This window comes from Nesoenas mayeri, assembly GCF_963082525.1.
Source record: "Nesoenas mayeri genome assembly, chromosome: 13".
NCBI classification, from domain to species: domain Eukaryota; kingdom Metazoa; phylum Chordata; class Aves; order Columbiformes; family Columbidae; genus Nesoenas; species Nesoenas mayeri.
In genome coordinates this window covers 2,434,412-2,456,674 of record NC_137550.1, presented here as the reverse complement: position 1 = coordinate 2,456,674, position 22,263 = coordinate 2,434,412, and the positions used below count along the sequence as shown (strand labels likewise).

General features: G+C 56.8%; 1 protein-coding gene across 1 annotated transcript; it reads right to left on the bottom strand.

Annotated features, from left to right (window-relative positions):
* Nucleotides 1-10,692: 10,692 nt before the first annotated feature.
* Nucleotides 10,693-18,807, bottom strand: GDPD2 (glycerophosphodiester phosphodiesterase domain containing 2; the record flags this gene model as incomplete). The annotated part of the gene is made up of 15 exons (XM_080352517.1): nucleotides 10,693-10,893; nucleotides 11,205-11,233; nucleotides 11,685-11,767; nucleotides 11,979-12,126; nucleotides 12,481-12,632; nucleotides 13,473-13,688; nucleotides 14,246-14,396; nucleotides 14,931-15,013; nucleotides 15,478-15,623; nucleotides 16,050-16,143; nucleotides 16,526-16,624; nucleotides 16,996-17,055; nucleotides 17,280-17,373; nucleotides 17,446-17,549; nucleotides 18,694-18,807. The coding sequence occupies 15 exons, from the start codon at nucleotides 18,805-18,807 to the stop codon at nucleotides 10,841-10,843; spliced, it is 1,626 nt and encodes a 541-aa protein (XP_080208643.1). The 3' UTR covers nucleotides 10,693-10,840.
* Between the last annotated feature and the right edge of the window lie 3,456 nt (nucleotides 18,808-22,263).

The window sequence follows — 22,263 nt, the reverse complement described above, 5'->3', positions numbered from 1 at the left end:
GAGCTGGGAAAAAAACCCTGAAAAGGGAAACTTAAAAGACTCAACCTACTTCACTTATCAAAAGCAGCCGGCGAGGTGGCTAGATCAGAGAGCTGAAATGTCTCTGTGGGAAACAGTGTCAGACGGGAGCAACTAATCCAGCTGCAACAGCAGAGCAGCAACCAGACCTGGAGCTGAAGCTATTTGCATTAGGGGTAATTCAATTAACACTTGTGAACCAGAGAAGTTGCCTCATTAATGAGACAAGCTATGACAGAGAACGTGTAGGAACACTCTGGGTGCGAGGTGGCCGGGCTGTGGTGGCCAGCAGCCCCCCTGCCTCCCCCTTGGTGCAGGAGGTGCAGGCTCTGGCCCCACAGCACCATGCCGGAGCAGCTCTTACCTCGGGGAGGTTTTGGGGCTCTCTGGGTATGACCGTGGAGCTGGGCTTGCTGTCCCCGTGCTGCTGCTGGGCTGTGTCACCACGTGCATCCCGGCTGGGAGGCTGCAGGGGTGCGGAGCGCAGCGTGAAATCGTAGAATTCATGGATATCTGCAAAACAGTGTGAGAAAAATCCACAGGACCAGGGAGGCAGCAGGATGCCAGTGTCGTCCGTGGGGTGAAGCACCTGTGCCCAGCCACTCTGACCCTAGAGCATCATACATCTGAGCCCTCTGTGCGAGGGTGGCACGTGGGTGAAGGGCTAGGACAGGGCTCTGCTGGCTCCTCACCCTTGCTGTGCTGCCCACCATGCCCTCCCCGGCAAAGACAAGCGGTGCAATGTGGTGTCTGGCTGAGGGTGCAGTGCCTCACAGCTGTGGAAAGCACAGACATTTCTACAAAGCAATGACCATATGCTTCATGGGGACTAAAAGCAAATTGTGCTCAGCAACAACAATCATAAACCCACCCCGTCCCTCTCTTTTCCAGGCTGTGTCAGCCCCACGCGTGGTCCCATGTCCCTTCTGCTCTGAGAAGCCTCCTGCATCAGGCAGCCCCTGGTGCTGCTGGGCTTTTCCCTCCCCAGTGCCCATGGACTGTGGAGGGGCCCCCTTCCCATGGGAGCAGGCAGAGAGGGCACAGGACACTGGGACAGCAGGCTCACGGTGTACAAGCTCTAAAGCTTGTGGCTACGGCTGTGTTATCTCCAGCTCCTTCCCCAATAAATACCCTCTTCTCACCTGGCATGATACTACCTGTGCACTGTCACAAGCAGATGCCAGGTATCCTCGCTCTGGGCTCCAAGGACCTGATGTAAATCATAGTGGCTCTGGAGAGAGGTGTGAGAATGGGGTGTCCCAGCCCGCACTGCTCTAGAGACAGTTACGGGGTCACAGCAGGACCTGATGGCAGCTGCTGCCCAGGTGTAGCTCCAGAGGGGCTGTGGGAGCCCAAACCCTCTCCTATCCCTGGCCAAGAGTGTTTTACCTTCTCCCTGTCACACGTGGAGCAGCAGGGCTGCAGTTGGCTTCATTCCTCCCTAAGGAAGCCCCCACTGCCGCACATTCAGGCAGCTGCCGCCCCCAGCTCATCTCCAGAGCCAGGACAGACATGGACCTCCAGATCTAGCACCTCTGTAGGAACAACAACAGCCAATACACCCATAGCAGAAGTGTTTAATTTCAGAAAGAGAACTACATCAAAAGTGAGCAGCTGCTTTTTTTTTTTTTGAATGAAGAAACAGGTAACAAAGAGGGTAAAATATTTGTGGGAGGCACTGAGCTAATTTAGGGAGACCCCACTGGGACATCAGAGCAAACACACAGTGCCTGGCCAGAGGACACTGTAAAGGCGAAAGGGTGGAAAGCAAGGCTGGATGGCAGGGGAAGGGAGGCTGTTAAAAGCGAGAAGACATCCATCTAAACAGCTGAAGCTGCATCCAAATGAGAAAGCCAGAAAGAGTGGTAAATGCTGCCAGGTTAAAGGTAACGCTCCAAAAGGTCAGCCAAAAGAGTGTGGTAAATGCCTTGCAAAAGTCATAAAAAAGTAATAAATCCCTCCAAGCATCTGGGAAACAGGAAGCCTGGTGGAGTCACGGCAGCATAAATAAGCACATGTTGTGGGAAAGCTGCAGCAGGAACCTGAGTTCATTTTCTGTACCTGCATCTGCTGTGGAGGAGGCTGGAGAGCCCCTCCGCTGCCAGCGACCCCAAGGGCACGCCATGGGTCTCAGCTCAAGGGGGACACGGCCACTCCTGGTGGTTCCCTGGCAGCTCAGGGTTGAAACAGTTGCACCAGCTCTTCCGTGTGCAACTTCTCACCTGAAACTGTGCCATGTCACAGCACCACGGGCTATTAAATGCCCACTTTATAAAGGTGGCATGTCCAAAGGGAAGCTGGTGAGCAGTGGGCAGCGTTAAGCACCTGCTGAACACCGCCTGAAGCTATTTCCCAGGGAGGTTTTCACAAAGCAGGACTGCACCTCCTGACGTAAATCCCCATCCTCTCCCTGTGCTTAAGTACATACTGCAGCAGCACATCCATGTTGCAGACAGGATGGGGAGCAGCATTGACCCCCAGCATCCAGCTCCTGGGGGCTGCCTGGTGACCTCCCAGACATGGAAAAAGCTGCTATAAATCTCGGCTGCCGGCAGAGTGGCTTTAAGTCCACATGAAGCCAGCCAGGCTGTACAGCCACCCAAGTCCAGGGAGCACTGTGCCACTGCCTGGCTTCGATGTCACTTCTGGAGCTGCTGCTTCTTGCTGCATCATTGCCAGGCTCTGTCCTGTGCCCCGGGAGAAATGGGACAGCAGCAATGACGGGAGGTGTGGCAGTCCCCACATCCACCTACTGCACCTGGGGCATCCCCTCCAGATCACCCTAAGGTGCCAAGCGTGGCAGCTCCCAAAGCCCTCCCAAATCAGCCATGAGGTCACGGCAAGCAGTCACTGCACAGCCAAACAAACAGGACTTTGTTTTCATGAAAAAACATCTCTCCCTCTGGTTATAAAAATAGTCATTGCGTAACGGGATAGCAGGGGCTCATGGCTGCGTGGATTATGCTTGGAATGCACAAAACTTTGCAAAAATGAAAACAGGATTTGAACAGCCCTGTCACAGGGGTGCACTGCTGCCAGTGTCCCTGTTTGTCACCCATCTCCTGCAGAAACACAGCCTTGGGCAGCCAAGCTGGCAAGGCGCCTATGGAGCGGGAGGCTTGTCCTCCGAAGGAGCCACTCTCCACCTCCGAAAACCTCAACCCATTTTAGATGCTTGCCAGGAGAGAGAACCTTTGCTAGCATGAGGAATTAGAGGAGTTTGAGGACCAGGGGACAGGATTCAGGCAGTGAAGGATGCAGCTATAACAGGTGTACGTTTTAGGATGCATATGGTATTAAAGATAACCTAAGCATATTCTGTTTTCCTTCATTTCTTATGGGCATCACCAGTTGCACACAAGTCTGCCTCACCTGTGTACTTTAAAAGCAGCACTACCTGAAAAGCCTCAGCAAGAGGATGCTGTAGTAGCAAAAGGAAGAGTAACTCAAGATTTACAGAGATTAGAGTCTGTCTAACGATTTCCACCTGAGATCAATATGTCAAATAAATATCACTAAATATTTCTGTAGCATCAGGATCCAAGGGCTAATGCAGCACCCTTGTGCCAGCTGGTACACACACTTCCAGAAAATGACATTTCTTCTCCAACACGTGCACTGTCATCAGCTATGTCACCGCAGGTTTAGCCCCAGCAGAAACTCCAGCCTCACCTCAGCCTCCTGCTGCCGTAGGGAGGATTCACACATACAGCTGCCACAGCAGAGCTCTCAAGCAAGCCCCGAGTTTCCATTATTGCCTATGCCCTAATTTGCAAGAGGAGGAGTCCTCAGGGCTGGGAATCCTCCAGATTCCTCCCGTTTTCCACCCTGGCTCGTGCATCCACCTGGTTAATCCACAACCACCATCCCCAGCGATGATGCTGGTGAGCCAAGTTCCCAGCTGGAATTTTGTGCCCAGGGAAGCACTGTGGGTCAGCAACCGCCTGCCTCTCCTCCTGCCTGTGCAATAGCAGGGCTTTCCAGAAGGAACCTTTTTTGGGGTACGCTGCAGGGAAAGGCTGGGGACCCAAAAAGACCACATTAGGGTCTGTGCCAGCCACCTCTCGGGCACAGGAGCAGAGCAGAGCCCCAGAGGGCTTTCAGGAGGAGCGATGCCCTTGGGGCTGCTGGCAGCTGGGGTGGCCGAGTGGACACAAGCTGTGCCTGTCCACCCAGCTCTGCCTGCTGCAAAGGGCACAACGGCCCCTTTCAGGAAGGAAAGGTCAGGGAGCTGCTTTTGTATGTGAGCCCTGTCCTCCCCAGCAGCATGAGACACCAAGCATCTCCCCGAGGGGCTGCAGGGAGGGAAGGCAGAGCCACGATCGCCCCAGCCCAGCTGCAGGATCCCCAAGCCCAGGCTCTTCGAGCGCCCTTTTGCTGGGCTGTTTCCCTGCAAGTCACGCGCTTGGCTCTGTGGCCTCAGACGCAGGGAGAGAGGGGCCAGGAGGAGGGAGACAGCACAGCCTGCTTTCCCTCTGCGCCGCCAAGGAATTTCTTTTGTGTGGAGCAGTGGTTGACGCATTCCAGTGCAGAGCAGCTCCTGCACTGCTGCGCTGAGCCAGCCGACACCGTCACCCACCAGGGCAGGAGCCATCCTGGCAAAGCCAGCCTGCCCCAGGGCACCGGCAACTCCTGGGAGAAAGAGTTGAGTCTGGCACGGTGGCCACGAGGATTTAAGGGGCTGCATTGTGCTCGGGTCTGGCAGAAGACAGTGTGTGTGCAGAGCCACACTGGGCACGATGACAGTGACAGATAAATCCAGCCCTGGACACCACATAGGTGGACACACATCCCAGCAGATCCTCCCCTGGAACTGGGAAAACTGGGGCTTTTGGAGTCCACTAAACAGCTTATTCTTAAAAAAAAAGCAAATGAAATGCCACATCTGTGGTATTTTTCATGTGGGTCAACTTGGAAAACTCCATGACACCTGGCACTTCTAGTAGCTCTACTAGTAGCTCTACTTGGTGTTCAAACTCAAGCTGGCCAACACGTCTTAGGAGAGCACTACCAGTAGGAGCACGCAAGCTGAGAAGAGGGATATACCACGCTCATGCATCCATGTTCCCCAGGGGCTGAAAAATAAAAAAGCAGGCTCAGGTTTCTGAGAGGCTGCAAGAGGAAAGGTCTCTGCAAGCTGGGACCTTCCTGGAGACAGAAGCATCTAGCATGGTGTGGGACAGCAAGATGGGAGCCTCTGCACTGGGAGGTTTACCCATGGCTCTTCTGAAAATCCTTCTCCTTCAGATAAACTCCAAACCAGCTCTGTGACTCAGAGCAAACTTCAGACAGAGACACAGCAGCTCACTGGGAGAAGGGAAAGAGTGAAAAGTAAATAAAACAGAAATGCTCCATCACTCTCACAGAGCTGTCACCATGCTCCAGTGGGTCCAGACCATGGACATTGAGTGACCTCAGCATGTGCCCACTGTGTGCGGGCACAGCAAGCACACAGCCGGACACCACACCACACGTGTCGACGCAGGGACAGAGGAATTCACAAACCCACGCTCTGGTGAGGGGGAAGGAAGTAATTAATGCAAATTCCTAGTTATGTAAACACATCTAGAGAAAGCTCGCTCTGGCACAGGGAACTAATATCCTGTTAAACCAGTTGAAAAGGTCACCAGCAATCAAGCGACACTCCCTGGTGCCAGTGCTGACAGGACACCAAGACAGACGGCTCAGAACAGGGAAGCCTGAGCAGCCTCCACGTGCCAGCGTGCAAACGCAGCCAGCTCGGCATGCCTGCAGACGTGTTCTCTCCAGCTATGCTCTCTTCACAACACTTTTGCACTAACATGAACAGCCCTGGGCTTTGGGAAAGCTGCTTTGCTGCCTTCACACAGCCCTGGGGAGGACTAGGGGAGCACGCAGAAGCAGCCAGGGGTGTTGGGCTGGTATCAGGTTTGCCAAAGCAAACACAGCCCCGCTGGGGACCACTGCCTTTTAGTGTGGGACTAAATATGGGCTGGGGACCATTTTGAGAGTGGTTTGTGTAAATGAAGAGGCAAGAAAGGAGATGCCCTCTGGTGCCTGCGGCATGGGAGCCCACTGTCCCGGGGAGCAATCCTGTTGTTGTATGACTCTGCTGCTGATGGCACAGAGTCCCAGTGCAAGCCCTGCACAAGCACACACTGGGGCTGAAAGCCTCCAGGTGATGCTCCAGCAGTAAGAACAAGGAAAGGAGAGAATAAAATAGCTCAGGACACACTGCTCATCCCATGATTGCATTACATTTTCAATGGATAACCTGAAGCAGAGGAGCTGCTGGCAACTAGAGGTTCTGTGGGCACTGAAATGGGTCTCCAGTTGCTGAGGTGCAAAAAGGCAAGAGCTGTCAAGAAGGGAGAGTCATGGCAATGGTGAGGGGGAGCAACGGGGCTGAGACAGCCTTGGGTCAAAACACCAAGTATGAGGCACAGACCACACGTGGAGCTCTGCACTCCAGGCCCAGGTCCTCCTCTGGGGTACAGAGCTTTTGGGGGGCTTTCCCTTCCTTCTTAGCAGGGAAACTTGGCTTCTGCCCTGGGAGTCCCAGGAATGGAAATAGCCAGGGCTGTGTGTGCTTCCCTGAGGGCCACAGGGAGCGGGACTTAAGGACGGGAGCTGAACAGGAGTTCCTGCCCCTCTCAGCACACTACAGCTTCTGCAAACGGTTCTCTGGGATTACCTCCAATACTAGTGCCCTAAGTGAACCCACACAGCCAGCATCTGGCCCGCTCTGGCAGAGAATGGAGCTGAGCAACTTCAGAGTCCAAAACCATCAATTTTTGTTTTTCTAAAAAATATACTTCACAAAGAAAGTGCATTTTCAAATGACCTTATTCAGCGAGACAGCTGTGCGTCTTGCATAGAGAAGTTGCGTAGCATGGCAAGACTCCAGCTGTGTTTGTCTACATCCACATGGAGAACTTTATGCTGCGTTCCAAACGGCTTTTTTGTGGTGCCCAGCCCCAAGAAAGACTTGCTGTCAAGTCTGTTTCTTGTGTGCAATGGAGCCGCTTGCACAGTGTGTTACTCGCAAGCGCTCATAGGTCTAAGCACAAGGAAGGCCAAGATACCTCAAAAGGAGCTGGATACATGTGGATTCTCTCTCAAAGACAGAAAAATTTAGCCTCCCTTCAGGTTGGCAGCAGGAATGGAAGGATGCAGGTTGTGATGAGGCTGAGGGGCACACAGAGGCTTTGTGGTGGGGTGTCCTCGGTATGGCAGCAGAGCTGGAAACCCGGCAGTGGCTGCGGCCACACCATGTCTGCACTGCGCAGGGGGTGCTCACAAGGCTTTACTCCTTGTCCACAATCACCTGACTGAGGAATCCCATTTACATCGCAAACACCCAGTGACTGCAGCCCTGAGCCCCTGCACCTCTTGCCCAAGCCCTGGAGGTGAAAGACAGTCCAGCTGCCTGCTGTTACAGGCCCTTGTGTGTTTGCACAGCATGCACCCAGTCTGGCCAGTGCCAGGCACCTCTGCAGGATCAGGCCCCCAGGAGAACCCACTAACCCCAAAGCCCCAGGGACCACAAGGTAGGGGCTTACCCAGCAGAGCTTGGAAGAGTTCACTTTGGAAGATGTGCGAGACTTTTCCAATGGAGGCTTTTAGCTCCTGCTCCTCAGGGGACTGCAAGGTACTTTGGTATCTGGTCAGAATTTCCACTGCCCGTTCAGTGTCTGCAGGGATAACACAGGAGTAACAAGTCATTAATGCTGAAGAATGGACAGACGTTGTCAGGGAAGGCTTGAGTGCAGACTTGGAGCAGTGCAAAGCGCTCACCCTGGATAATATGTCATGTTGCCGCCTCCCAGACAGACAAGCTCTTCAAGAGCTGGACACATGGTGGTTGCACAGGGACTCGAGTACTACCACAGCAGTCTCCCACACGGGGCTGCAGCAAAGCTGAGCGCAGCCCCGCTCACATAGCGCAAGATATTGCAAACAGTTCAGCTACATGAGTGTCAAAACTTAGCTTTCTATAGGATCAAGTGTAGGAATTGCTCCACACAACAAGCAGCTTGGGTCAGCAGGAGACACAGTGGCAAAGGAACATGATGCCTTGGCATCAGGGAAGGAGGGGTGCTGGAGACTGCCATGAAACAATATGTTGGTTAAAGACTGAGCTCACTAGAGTTGTGAGACAACCTTGGACCTAAAATAGTGGAGCTGTGATCTCTCTGTGCCAGGACACCTCCATGGTTCGCTAGGCAGATGCCCAGAGCTGTCAGTCCAGCTCCAGCCCCAGATGTGACCCATCTCTCAGGCAGATAGGGAGTTCCCATGGACCTTGAATCTGTCCCACCCCTATCAGTGAATATTTCCCTTTGTCACCCAGGCAGCCCGCAGACAAAGACCGTCTGTGTGAGGAGATGGGGGAGCCGTCCCACCACTGTTGGGGACTCATCTTTTAACCCAGGAACTCATGCAGAAAGGATGACCCTGCTCATCCCAGGGCTCTTGGCAGGGAATTCAGGTCATTGAACAAGGGTGCCTGTGTCTGCCTGGGTGTATACCACCTGCTGTCCCAGCTCTCCCAGCCAGCTCCTCCCCAGCTGAAACTGGAATGGGGTCCTGCCTGTATCACTGGCCCACACTGACTTATCGTGGGAGCAGAACAGAGAAATAAGCTTGGGGAAGTGTGAACAGCTCCTGCTGGGCTCTACGCTGGCTCCCGTAAAAGCAGGGATTTCCCCAAGCTCCATATTTATTGGGCTTTACGGGCATCCCAGCCTTGTATTATCACTAAGGGCTTCCTTTTCTGCAAGATCAGACAGTGGCTTCAGACATTGCCCAGCATTCCATGAGCAGGGTTGAGTCATCTTTGCCTGGTCATTCCTGACCTTATCAGCAGAAGCTAATGAAGCAGGTGAAGAACTGTGGCCACCACACCAGGACACAAAGACTATGAACCTGGTGTTAACATCCTACTCCAGTCCAGGCTGCACAGAATGAGCAGCATGCACTCTGCACTGACCTCTGCGCTGCTGGCCACCAGCACTAGGTGACAGCCAGCAGGGGCAAGGGAGCACTGACCCTGGACCATCAAACTCAGGGATGCACTGTGCCCCAAGCACAGGGGAGAGACTAGAGCACACTTCCTGCAGCACCCAAGAATGAGCACATGGTGTCCAGGGCCCATCTCACCATGCCTAAAAGTACCAGTCCCACTTACAGATCGTTCCTCGCAGGGCCCATACCCAGAAAACCCACCCTCCCCACAGCACCCAAGGGTGCTGCAAGCACAGCATCCCATAGCAACCCGCTCTGAGCCACAGTGGCATGAGAATGTCTCCCACAACCTGGTCCTCAAGTCTCAGCCTTGGGAGTGCACACGGGCAGGGCTGCCCGGCCGGTGGTGAGGAGGGAGGGAGGGAGGGATAGAGGATAGGAATTGCCCGGGAGCAGCACAGGGCATCGGGTACAATCCCGGTGCCGGTACCGGCAGGGCAGACACTTGTTGAGCGCGGCGGGCCGCGGTGCCCAGCGCTGCGGACAGGGCAGGGCTCGGCTCTCCTTACCTTCCCGGCGGATCATCGCTCCGCCGTAGCCGGCGGCCGCTCCGGTCGCTGCCACCCCGCGAGCGGCCGAACCGCCGCCCGCCCCGCCCCGCGGGAAACGACCGAGGAGCCGCGCCCCCCTCCCCCCCGCCGGCACCGCCTCCGGGAGCGGCCCGGCACCCACAGCGCGCCCGCTGCTCTACCCCGGGGCGTGGCTGCTCGGAGCCCGCCGGGCTACCGGAGCGGCTCGGCGTGCGCACCCCGCCCCGGGAGTCCTGGCAGGCGCACCCGGCTCGCTCTCCCCTCCCTCCCCGCTGCGGAGGGCCCGGCCGGGGGAGCCGCTCGGCCCCCGGCACCGTTCCCCGGCGCTGTCACTAGGTGGCACGGGCGCGCCGCGGATCCCCGCCTGCCCCGAGTCGGCACCGGCTGGGCTGCGCCTGCCTCGGCAGCGCTCCAGGCAGCCGGGACCTGCGGGTGAAGGGAGGGGGGGGGGGGGCGTGCAGGGGAGTGGGAAACGGCGAGAAAGCAGCTATACCCAAGTCGCCCCTTCGGCGTCTGTCTACTGGTTCCGCTGATTTATTGACATAAATACGTAAGAACAAGGAGAACTGAGCCCATCACCGTTTCCAAGTTCAAGGCCCTGCTGCAAAGTGACCAACCCGAGTCCCACCGCTCCCCTCCTTTGCCCACCTCCGCAGCTTTGCAGCAGCAGGAGCAGGACCGTGGTTCTGCTAGCCCCAAAACCCCTACACCCCCACTCTCTTCCCCCTAAGAGCAGCACACACTAACTGCTGCATAGGGAGCTAGCACCCTGGCCTGCAAAGATGGGGTCTGCAGGAGCAGGACTTGGGTCCAGCATGGGTGTGAGAAGAGCTCAGCTCCATCTAGTGAAAAGCTCCCTCCCTCCTCGCAGTCCCCTTTCTATTCCGCAAGCCATGGGGCAAGGCAGGGCCCACAGCAGCAGCACTTTAAACAAGGTTTGTCACCTCTGGCTGCAGAGCTGCTGCTGACAGGCAGAGGCTGCCCTTCCCCTGCACCAAACAGCGACTCCAATCCCCACTAGTCACCAAACCCCACAAGCCAGCCCCAGGAAACCTTTGCAAAGGCTCCAGTTTCTCACTGCCAGTGGAAACTGGGAACTCAGCTCCAGGTCTTTCCAGCTTAGGGCAGTTGTGCACCACCAGGAGCCAAGAAGGCTATGGGGGACAGGAAGCTCAGAAGGAGTCTACAGAGGAAAGCAGCCTCAAAGCTGGCCTGAGGAGTGCTCCCCACTAGAGCTGTGCAGGGTTCCTGCTGCCCCTCCCCATGGCTGGTGGAGGCTGGAGGGGTCACTCTTGCATCAAGCTGTTGATTTTCGTGAGCAGCACGTCTGTCTCAGACTCTGGGGAGACAGAGAAGAAAAGAAAAAAAAAAAAAAAGTCATTGCAGGCAGCCAGCATCCTTCAGTGAGAGGTAGAGGGGCCTGAAAAGCTGGTTTGAGAAAACCTGGGGAATGAGGGATTCCCCAGCACTGTCCCACAGGGTTGTTTGCTAAGGGCAGGACAGGAACTCCCTTGGCTGGCATTCCCTTCCCTCCCTCAGCCATCCCAAACCACTCTGGCACATTCAGCTGGAGAAAGCTGCCTGGCAGGGAGAGTCCCACAGGCAGAACCTGGCTCCGAGGGAGGGGAGCTCACATCCGTGTGCACTTACCCACTGTCTGTCTTCTCCGGGAGCATTTCCTAGGAGATGGAATAGGATCGATGTTAGAATGTCAGTCCAGCCTCCCCCTTCCCTCCCCCAAGCTCCCAGCCGGAGACTGTGGGGCCCCACAGGACACACAGTCCCACAGAGTTCTGCTCTCAGTTCCTGCAGCTCTGGTAAAGGAGCAGGGCCAAAGTCCCCCAGCCTAAGCGCACAAAGCCCTGGGGCGCAGAGTGAGCTAGTAAGTGTGAACTAAGGCACCCAGAAGCTGGAGGAAGGGCCAGGCCAGATTTTTCAGTGCAGCCTGGCGATAAAAGTTACCTCCACACACTGCTGTCTCAACCAGACAGGAAAGGACCCCTGGGATCTGAGTCCAGAGCAGGGTGGCAGCAGATACAGGGTGGCTTTGGGTATGTACCAGCCACCCAGGGCACACTACAGCCTCCCCCAGCAGACCTGCTGCAGCAGAGGGAAAGGGATCAAACATACTTCAACAAGAGGAAGGCCCAAAGGATGGCAAGGAAGGAAGCGCAGTCTGCAACAATCCAGATCATGAGGTACGTGCTGCTTGGCTGCAAGGCAACAAGACAAGCCATGAACACCAGCCAGGGGCTGCTGTGCCAGCAGTCCCCTTCTGCAGGGTCACGCATTCTCATACAAGCACAGCACTGAGCAAAGCCACCCTCCAGGCAGCTGTCTGCTCAGGGCTGCTGCAGAAAGTGACCTATAAGGGTCCAGGGCACAGGGCTGTGGGGCAAGGTGAAGTATGGAGAGGTCACTTACAAGCAGCCAGATGGGGTGTTTCATCTCCTTCAGCACCTGGCAGGCGTTGGTGGTGACAGAGCTTACCCCAGAGCACCACAGCACAGAGAAGAGCCAGGGCTGGTTCACCACATACAAGTTGACAGAGATGTTGTCCTGGCGGTACTGCCTGCATAGGGACGGCTGTGGTCAGAGCAGCAGACAGCAGGGTGCCAGCACATTTGCTGTACAGCCAGAGACGACTGTATATCTGGGATGTGATCCAGTGTTCACAGCCACACGGAACAACTGTCTGGAGAGCCAGACCCGAGGCAAATTTGCCGGCAAGGGAGAAGGCTGCAGCCAGCTCTGTTCCCTGCACCAGCCCTGCCTAATAAGGCATGCTTGACCACAAGGCTGTAACACACACCCTGCCCTTCCCAGCAGTGCACCAGCTGGCCCTCACCTCTGCTACCCTCTAGGACAGAGCTGGGACAGTGCCCAGGCCCCACAGCTCCCAGGCTCCTGGGCACAGAGCTCTCACCTGATCTCCTCAGAGCTCATGTCCTGGTAGGGCAGATTAACATGCAGCAGTGGTTCTGTCTCATTCTGGAGCCTCTTCCGGCCATAAACTTGCTGAACGCCTGGGACTTGCTGTTTGACCTGTTCCCTGAACCCATCCGGCAGCCAGAGGACCTAGGCAAGAGACAGAGAGCACATGCAAGGGAGAGGTGCTCCAGAGAGCTTGCTCTCTTCCAATATTTCCTTGCAGGTCCAGGCACACATGGCCTGCTCAGACAGCTGCTTCCTTCACCCCTCTCCACACTCAGCTCCTCCGTGAAGATCTCAGTCAGGACAGTCTCCTAAGAGTTTGCTCTCGTCAACAAGCACAACAGACCCCACTGACAGGAGAAAGCAGTTCCAGCCCAAGAAAGCTGCAACAGTTATGTCCTTTGTGGGTCCCTGAATGGATCAAGCAGCGCATCACTTTGGCCCCAACTCCACAGCAAGGATGCACCTTGGATCAGCACTATAGTGCAAGTCTTTGCTGTAGCCCCTCCTGCTCTGCATTCCCCAAAAGCCAAGAAGGGAAAGTGATTTGGGTGCTGTTTCACTCCCCCAGGGCAGCACATGTCCTGTGCTGCGGAGGTTGGGTGAAGTGCAAAGGCAGCACAAGAAGTTGCAGCAGGACTCCAAGAGCTGCAGGGAGAGGTGTGATGAAGCATGGGGAGGCAAGAGCCTGAGCATTGTTCTTCTGCTCTTGCTAGCACTGTTGGTCCCCTCCCTAGACTGAGTCACAGTTTACACACCAGGGTAGCCAGTGCTGTGAAACCAGAGTATCTGGAGGGATCTGAAGCTGTAAACATTAAGCCCCAACTATTGGCAACTTTTCCCAGCTAGAGAACCCCAGGCCTGGACAGAGTTCCCCAGCAGGGATCACACATGGGGATGTGGTGTATGGTGTGGCAGAGGCACCTCCCGCCATGGCAGGGTGTGACAGCAGGGTCTGGCAGTGGTGGGACAGCGGGAGCTCACCTGCTGTAGTGGGATGCCTGACTGTAAGATCACTTCCAGGGTGGCATTGACAAAGCTCTGGTAGTCACTGTGGTTCTCAGGCCGGAGGTCAAACATGATGGAGATATTGCTCTGCTTGGCTGCCTCTAGCACCTGTTCTAGGGATGGGATCCTCTGTTTGGTTGCCTGGTAGCGATCACCATCAGAAAGACTCAGCACAGTGGGAAATGGCCTCCGCTACAAGGGCAAGAGAGAGTTAGTCATTATAGGCTGACCCTCCAGAAGCTTCCACCTCCCAAAGTGGTGCCGATCTCCAGCTCTCAGTTTCCTACACTGGCCTTTTCACGTGCTCTCCAGTGCAGACAGGCCCAGAGATCCTTCCCCTGCACATCCACAGGGCACACCTTTACCCTTCTCCACACTAACAACACAGTTCAAGCAGCCTCAACACCTGTGTGCATTCAGAGCTGCTCAAGAGTTGGTTAGTCACCTTTTGGGAAGAGCCTTGCCACAGCTGCCTCCAAGCCCAGGCAGGCTGCGCAGCTCCGAGCAAATGTATGAGACACCTCCCCTCCAACCAGCCTCCTCCATGACTCAGCTGAGGAGTGAGAACCAACCCCAGCTTGGGGCATAACCGCACCCAAAGAATTTGTGCAGGCATGGAAGCGCTTCTGTGCCCTTGTCCAGGTGTCTGCCCAGGCTAGCACTGCAGAGGGAACCTTCCCCAGGACAGGGCTCACACTTCACCCACAAATGCACCCATCCATGATCAGCCACCCCATAGGCACCCTGACCTCCAGGAACCAGCTGCCAGCATCCAGCTGCTGGAGGTCTGTCCAGTTGAAGGCGGTGCTGTTCAGGGCAGCCCTCTCAGGGAACACAGCCTGCACATTGGTGGTTCTGGTGAGTTCCTCATCATGCATGAGGAATGGGACCCCATCAGCACTGACAAAGGAAGCAGAGAGGGAAGCTCTGTGTTGCAAGCTGTTTGTCTCCTATCCCTGCCCCATCCCAGCCACCCTGCTAGGGTAACCCCCACCTTTCTGCCTACTTGTGGTCCTCTATGCAAAGAGGTGAGTGTCTGGAAAGCATAGAGCACCTAGAGACCAAGCTAGGAACCAAGCAGTTCCTTGCTCGCTGCCATAGCTGTTCCCAGAACAAGATTGCACGAGATGAACTAGAGCTTGGATCTGTTTTTCAAGCAGTGCCCCTCCCCTGGTGGTTCCTCCCTCCTAATTCCCTGGAAGACAACCTGTGTAGAGAGGACAGAAACCCAGTATCTCTCCCAGATCATTGGGACACCAAGCTGGAGCTAGTCCCATACTGGGAAGGTGGGAATGGCATAGCCCTTTGAACAGGGCTGCTTCCAAATAGGGGTTATATCACTCCTCCAGATGTGTTCTATAATGCCCCATGCAGGAGGTGACATTGCAGGATACACAGGCCCCTTCCCACCTTGAGTCTCTGCTGCCCCTTTACCTCACCATGACGTCTGTCTCAAAGACTTGCACATCACAGTCCACCGCCTTGTGCAGTGACATGAGGGTGTTTTCAGGGGCCAGCTGGAAAAGGAACAGTGTCAGTGCAGGGCATGGACAGGAGGCAGGCACTCACCCTGCCTGGCTGCACCCAGCAGCTTGCCTGTGCTCTAGGGCAACCCACAAAAAGACTGGGGACAACCTGGTAGGGTTTGGGGCTGGAAAAGAGCTGGGTGCAGATAGCCAGAGCCTGCCTAGTCCCTGCTTCCCAGCCAGGCTTTCTGCCAAGAGTCACCTGCTCCTGGTCCAGCAGCACTCAGCAAGCAGCTCTGCCCTGTGGCTGCTGCACCCACTCTCCTCACCCAGCGCTCACCCATCCTCCAGCCCTGTGCTGCCCTGGCTGCTGTGGGGATCCCTCTACACCGGGCTGGCCAGAGCTCATCCAGCCCTGCAGCAACAAGGGTCTCCAATCTTTGTACGCCATGGCCAGGCACAGCCCCATCCACCCTGACTACCACACCAGGATGCTGCCAGTGCTGGTCACTCACCATGGGGGCTCCTCGGTGGCCAACCAGGGCTGGCTTGGGGGGCAGCTGGTTCTCCTCCATGATGCAAGGGGAGGTGATTGCCAGGGGAGCCAGATACAGCCCGATCATCACCACACAGTACACAAGCAGCAGGAACACCTTGAGACCTGCAGGCAGAGACAGAGAAGATAGAGTGGTGAGGTACAGAGGAAGTGTTTTGCAGGCTGTTAGGAATAAGCCAAGGCTGCTTCAGCTAGCATTAACTTATGGTTGCCCTAGATCAGGCACTGCATCCCCAACCTCAGGAACACTGCAGATTTATTCTTGGCCCACTGCATGCGCTTGCACCCTAGCCTAGAACTTCTGCAAGACTCAGTCTGCCATCCATAGCCCTCCTTCAGCTGCAAACCAGTGAGGGCTGAAGTTGCACCAAAGGATGAGCATGAGAAGCAGCAACTAAGAGCAGGCAATACTGCCAGTCTGAGTGCTGGAGACCTGTTCCCACTGTGCCGATGCCCTCTGTACACGGCTTTGAGTGGGAGAAAGCAAAGCACAAGCCGAGGGGAGAGGTGAAGACCTTGGAGGGGGATTACCTCTGTTGCGGGTGCGGTAGATGAAGCTGGCCAGCGGCCAGGCAAGGAGCGTCATTCCCCACACGATTCCAATGTGCAGGAAGGGACCTGTTGCCTTGGGAGGCAAAGGAAGCATGTCAGCATACATCAGCCCAGCCTCTGTCCCCAAAATCCACATGCTCCAATGCCAGTGATCTGCTACTGCAGCCAACAACACTGCAAGAACCACATAGCCAGGGAGGGAAGGACAGACCCCCGGGGAACTGAACAGACTCTCCACTCCTGCCCAGCCACCATTCATCATCCTGACTGCAGGTGTTTCAGGCTGCAAGAGCAGGAGAAGAACCTTGCCTGGCCAGGCAGCAGAAGTCAAGGGCAGGGAGTTAACCATGATGGCACATAGCCATGCTGGGGGCTCCAGTCACCACCCTTCAGCTTATCCCCACAGGCCAGGTACTGGGTACAGCGGGGGCGTCTCTGGTATCGAGGTGACTCACCTGCAGCGAGATGTGTGCACTTTTCCACTCTTCCGCCCACTTTATTCCCAGCCCTGTGAAAGCTGCAGCCACCACCAGGGCAGTTAAAATCAGCAGGGTCTGTGGAGCAGGGCACAGGGCACTTAGGGGAGCATACAGCATCCTGCAGGCCAGCTGGGCTGTGGCCTAGCAGGGCAGGCAGTATCCCCCTCATCCAACCTTCCTGAGCCCCTGCAAGTCCTCCAACTCCACTTGCCCCATTTGGGTTTGCAGCTGAGCTCTGTACCCCCATGTCTTGAGCAAGGGAATACTACCATCCCAGAGATGTATGGCTGGGGGACTAATAGCTGCAGCCCTGCCCAGCAGGGACACACAGCCACTCGGAAGGGGGGTCACAGCAGCTGTACACAGCCCCAGTGGGCTGGTCACAGCTTCCCAAGGTGCAAGGGCAGGCAGGCAGGCACCATCACCCTGCACTCCCAGTCTCTCACCTTATGCAGCCAGTGTAGCTTCAAGGGCTGGCCGCAGAGCTGCAAGCACAAAGCAAGGACCTGTGAGAACAACAAGGAGATGTCAGAGCTGGGCTGCACCTCACAGCTCAGCCCTCTAAGGGCACAGCCCCCCCGACACAGTGAGGGTCTCTGGCCATGCTCAGGCTGGCACAGCAGGCTGGATGCTATGGGCTCCACCTGGCTCTGCACAGCACAGGGCAGCCAGCCTGTGCTCAACACAGCTCCATACCCACACCAGCCCAGGTGGGATCAGCAGGGCTCACCAGCAACACAGCCGAATAGGTGATCAGCATGGCCGTAGCTATGAGCAGGACCAGGGACCAGTCCAGCCACAGCTTCCTTTGCTTGAAGATGAACCTGCCAGCAAAGGGGATGGTCAGAGGGGAAGGGGCAAATGGGGAGCAAGGCTGGACATGGGATCCTACTCACTCATTGAAGTTGTGGAAGTCATTAAGGATGATGATGGCGAAGTAGAGCCACACGAGTGTGAAGAGGAAGACGAAGAAGAGGAAGAGGAACCAGCTGCAGTCACACTGAAAGCCAGAGATCAAACCTATGCACACACCTGCAGGGCACCTACCCCCTGGCTGGGTTGCTGAGACCCCTGGGGAGCACCCAGCCTGCAGCAGGGTGCACAGGGCATCACAACAGCAGGCAGTGTCCTCACAGGTCCAGGCACTGAGCTGTCCCATGGAGGTGGAACAGATCTCCCCAGGAGAGCTCTTTTGGCTGGACCCATGTTACAGGAAAATGGACCAGCACCTCCTGTTAATACAAACAACTAAAAAGTTGCCTATGGCAGACTGGGGAGGGCAGCCCCTGCATCAGGACTGCTCCTCCTTTTCCATGCAGCAGCCCCTGGGAACAGGCTGGAACTTTGGATGTGGGAAGGGACAGGGAACCAGGTGCTGTTCCCTTCTAGCTGGGTGATCTGAGGTCTGGGCAGAGATGAGTGTGCCTCAGACTGCTCCTGCCTGCCCAGCCGAAGCCAGGTCCAGCTTCAGGGTCTCCAGCTCCCAGCCCCGTGGGGAGGTGAGAGGTGCCACAGGTGCTGAGCAGCCAGCAGCCCAGACCAGCTCACACATTACATTCCAGACAAGACAGGACAAGCCGTGGCAGCACAGCCACTCCCATGGGAGTTGAAGACCACAAAGAATCCCAGGGCCTCACCCCTCCCAGGTTACAAATTGCTAGGGACACCCCCTTCCAGCACCCTATCACCGGGGGCCGCACCCAGCCCAGGAGCCATGCATCCCACGTGCCTGGCCTGGCATTCAGCGCCCCAGGATGTGCCCTCCATGCTCAGCCCTCAGGGAGCGCAGAGCGATGCTGCAGGCACGTGTGAGCCCTGCCGCAGACACACGCCCGGCCGGGATGGCCATGGCTCAGCCTCACTGCTGCTGGTGTGCTGCTCTACCCTTCTTTTCAACCAGTGCAAACAGACAACTCACCCTCTCACTGCTGCAGGCTAGGACAGTCCCAAGACAGAGACAGTGCCAGGTAGCACCCCCAGCTCTCCTGGGGCTCAGTCCTCGGGAGCAGGACCAGTGGCAAGGAGCCAGCAGCCAAATGTCTGGGCTGAGCCCCTCAGCCAGAGCCCTTCCTCACCCCACCACCACTCTGAGCTTCCCATACAGGGGCTGGCCAGCCCCATCTTAGCATCACTCGTGGTATCACCTTGGTGGTTCTCAGGCCCTTCCTCTTCTCCTTCTTGGCAGTAATCCACTGGCAGCTGTAGAGGCAGAGCAGGCAGGTGGCACAGGGGCGGCAGCAGCCAGCAGGGTCTGCCATAGCACTGGGCTGTCTGAGGTCACAGGTCAGGTGTCCTGCAGGCGACACACAGAGTGTGTTGATACACACCTCCCAAAACACACTGCTTCATGGAGATGGGGCCCCGCAGCATCCTGGGTCCAAGTACCCTGGCAACCAGCTGCCCCAGCACCTAGGACGTAGCACGGCTGCTGGCTGTGTCCCCAAGCAAGGCATGGTGCCAGGGAAGGCAGGAGCACAGGTTGCAGTCCAACCTGTTCAGCCGGCTGCCCTGGGACCCTTCACTCAACCGGCCAAAGCAGGCCTGGAGCTGGCAGGGAGCAGGACCTGCTCCCCAGCCCGGGGTTCAGCACTTCACCTGGGAGCCAGGGGCAGCCCCGCCAGCCAGCTTGGGCTCCTGCTGCACAGCTCGGGGTGTGTGTGACAGCCAGGAAGGCTGTGTCCTCTCTAAGCCCAGGTCTTCTCTGAGGCAACATCACCCTGGCAGCTCTCCAGCTCAGCTCATACAGCAAGGGCTCCCCAGGGGGGCTGGAGAAGCTGCAGTGGAGCAGGCACTGGATGATTGTTGGTCCAAGCACTATACTGGGTGAGGTGAGTGGCAGTTATGGAGGAAAACCCATTGCTACAGTCACAGATGAGGCCAAGTGCAGGTCTACTACTGTGTTTGCCATGCACTGAGAAGGGGAGAAGTCCAGGACACTTTGCTGCCGTCCTCAGATTCCTGGTGCTCAGCTGGAGGAAGGAGGGAGCCCTGAACAAGGTCTCCCTTTATCCACCCCAGGTAACCTCAACATTTATTACCCCTTACCCTGCTGCAGAGCTGCTCTCCTTCCTCAGCCCAGCGTCTCCAATAGGCCAGGCACCCCACACAGCACTTATCACCTCACAGAATAAGCCAGTCTCTCATTTCACTGCAACTGCTGAGCCAGGCATTGGAGCCAGCTGGCCACATCCTCCCGGCCACATCTTCTCTACTGCTGGGGGCCAGGGTGTGCCTAGCGGGACAATGTCCCACCCCAGCCTGGAGAGGGGGAGCAGAGCTAGCCCATGCCAGCCACACCAGAGAAACTCTGCTGTGCCATGGCTGTGGCCAAGGTCAGCCCAGTCTTCCCTAAGATAAAACAGCATCCCAGCATGGCACCTCGCTCCCAAATACCACCAGTGTGTTGGTCTCCAGGGCTGAGGTACAGAGTCTCCCCCAGGACCCATTGAAGCAGTGGGCACTGGGACATGCACAGCCAGGTACCAACTCAAAAGTGGGACTCCTAACCTGCCCAGCCAGCTTCTGCAAGCTGGTGGGGGTCAGGGAGGACGGTATGAGGGCTGCCATCAGCAGGTCCAGCCAGCCGAGGTGCAGCAGATGCCAAGCAGTACAGCAGTGCCCACATTCACTGCCCCCCGTCTTCTAGGGACCAGCTCAGCAGCTGTGATCTGCTCAGCAATCACACTGAAGGAGCCAGCCCTAACACAAGTGCAGGAAGTCTTGGGACTAGACAGTTTCCCTCCATGATGCCCAGGGCTCTGGCTGCAGGCTCATACCCCTGCTGTCACCAAAACCAGAGGCATCATTTTCACCACTGAGTAGCTGGCTCAGCCAACATCCCATGGGATTCGCCCTGTATCCCCCTTGCTGCTCACACAGGTAGAACCCTGGTGCCAGCAACTGATCAGGGAAACCCTGCCACGCCTGCAAGGTACAAAGTACAGGAGAAGTGGCTGTGGGCACCAGCTGAACTTCAGGACTCAGCGGCTCTGGGAGGCTGTTACTGCCAGGACTGGAGCTTGGCAGGGCAGAGACACAGGACTGGCCACAAATCTGTGCCAGTAGCGCTGTTTAGAGGATTTGGAGGAAAAATGCCACCCTGTTCCCAGCTCAGAGTGGGACGGCAGCAGCAGCACCAGCAGTTATTGTGCAACACCCCTGCACAGGGCACAGGTCCCAAACAGAGCTGGGCATGCAGCAGACCCTGCTCAACTTCAGTACCAGCTCCAAGGGGAGAGGTGCACAGTGGGAGCTGGGTGTCCATCAGGAGCCATCATTCAGCCCCCAACACTCCCAGCCCTAGTTGGGGGTTCATAGGGCACTTAAAGGAGTGACAAACCCATTGCTGCAGTCACTAATGTGGCAGCATGCACTCACAGCTCCACAAGGACCTTTGTGCCCCAGGGGTGCTGACACAGGACAACTGGGTGGCCACAGGCAGGGCAAGAACCCCTGCATGCCACTAGGCAGGCCAGCAGGAGCTAACACCCAGCCCCACTGTCCCCTGACCTCACAGGAGGGAGACCAGAGGTCCCAGGGAAAAGGGTGACCACAAAACAGCAAAAGCAGTACAGCCTGGCACAGACTCCCCACTCCCAGCCACACACCCCACATCTCCAGCATGCAGTCAGTCCTAGGCTCCTCATTCCTGCTTTACAGAATATGAAAAAAGCATGGGCAGCCCCTTCCCCCCCTCAGCTGCACACAGGGCCAAGACGATCACCCCCCTTGCCACTCTGCCAGCTCTCCTGCAGCTCCTGTGGCAGCACAGTTCAGTGTCCCCATGCCACGGGCTGCCACCCTGAGGCAGCGAGCCAAGGGGCCAAAAATACCTGCTGCTCCCTGCAGACGTTGGGTTCCTGCAGCTGGGACTCTGGCAGACCAGGTGAGTGCTGGGGCTGGGCGTCCCTGCGCAGCGGAGCCCTGCTCTGCCTGCTCACACCCTCCTGGGTGTGTTTGTGGCCCGGCAGCGCTGCCGATGCCGCCTGCAGGTCTGCACAGGCTGGCAGGGACGGGCTGCCCGCAGCAGGCACAGCAGCCCGGGGTCAAGGCGCGTCCCCCCAGCAGTGTCTTTGTGCCCCGCTGACCCTAGCACAGCCTCCGCTTCGTGGCCGCTGGGAAAACGGAGAAGGGGCCCAGGGGGGCGTCGCGCGCCGCAGCACAGAGGAGTTTGCAGGCAGCCCACGCTCCAGACAGATTAAGGCTCTGGGGAGAGCTCCGGGAGCGGGGCAGGCAGATGGAGGCAGAGCTGCGTGCATCACTGGGCCTTTGGGAGTCCCTCTGTCAAAAAAGAGACTTTTTCCTTCCTTGCAGAGGAAGCTTGGGACAGGCACATCCCAGGCCACCACAGCTGGCACAGCTGATGCTTAGTAGGACATGCTTTGAAGGTGAAAACACAGAGGTAAAAGTGGTTTATTGTCTTGTGCCAAGAGAAATGTTTCAGCAGCAATGCACCTGAACTTTGCCAAAACAGCAGATGAAAGGACACTCCAAAACAGGGGCTTGATGCCACCTGCAGATGGGTGGGGTGACACCCTCTGTATCTCTGGCTCCATCCCTGTGGCACAGCACAGCTGTGTCCCCCACTCTCAGCTTTAGGTCTCCACAGAGGCACAGCCTGCAGGATTGGAGCCAGGATGGGCACTCAGACCTTTCCATGTCAGTGACTTGCTCCATCACTGCCTGGGATCTCAGGGGATGTCTGTGATCTCCTG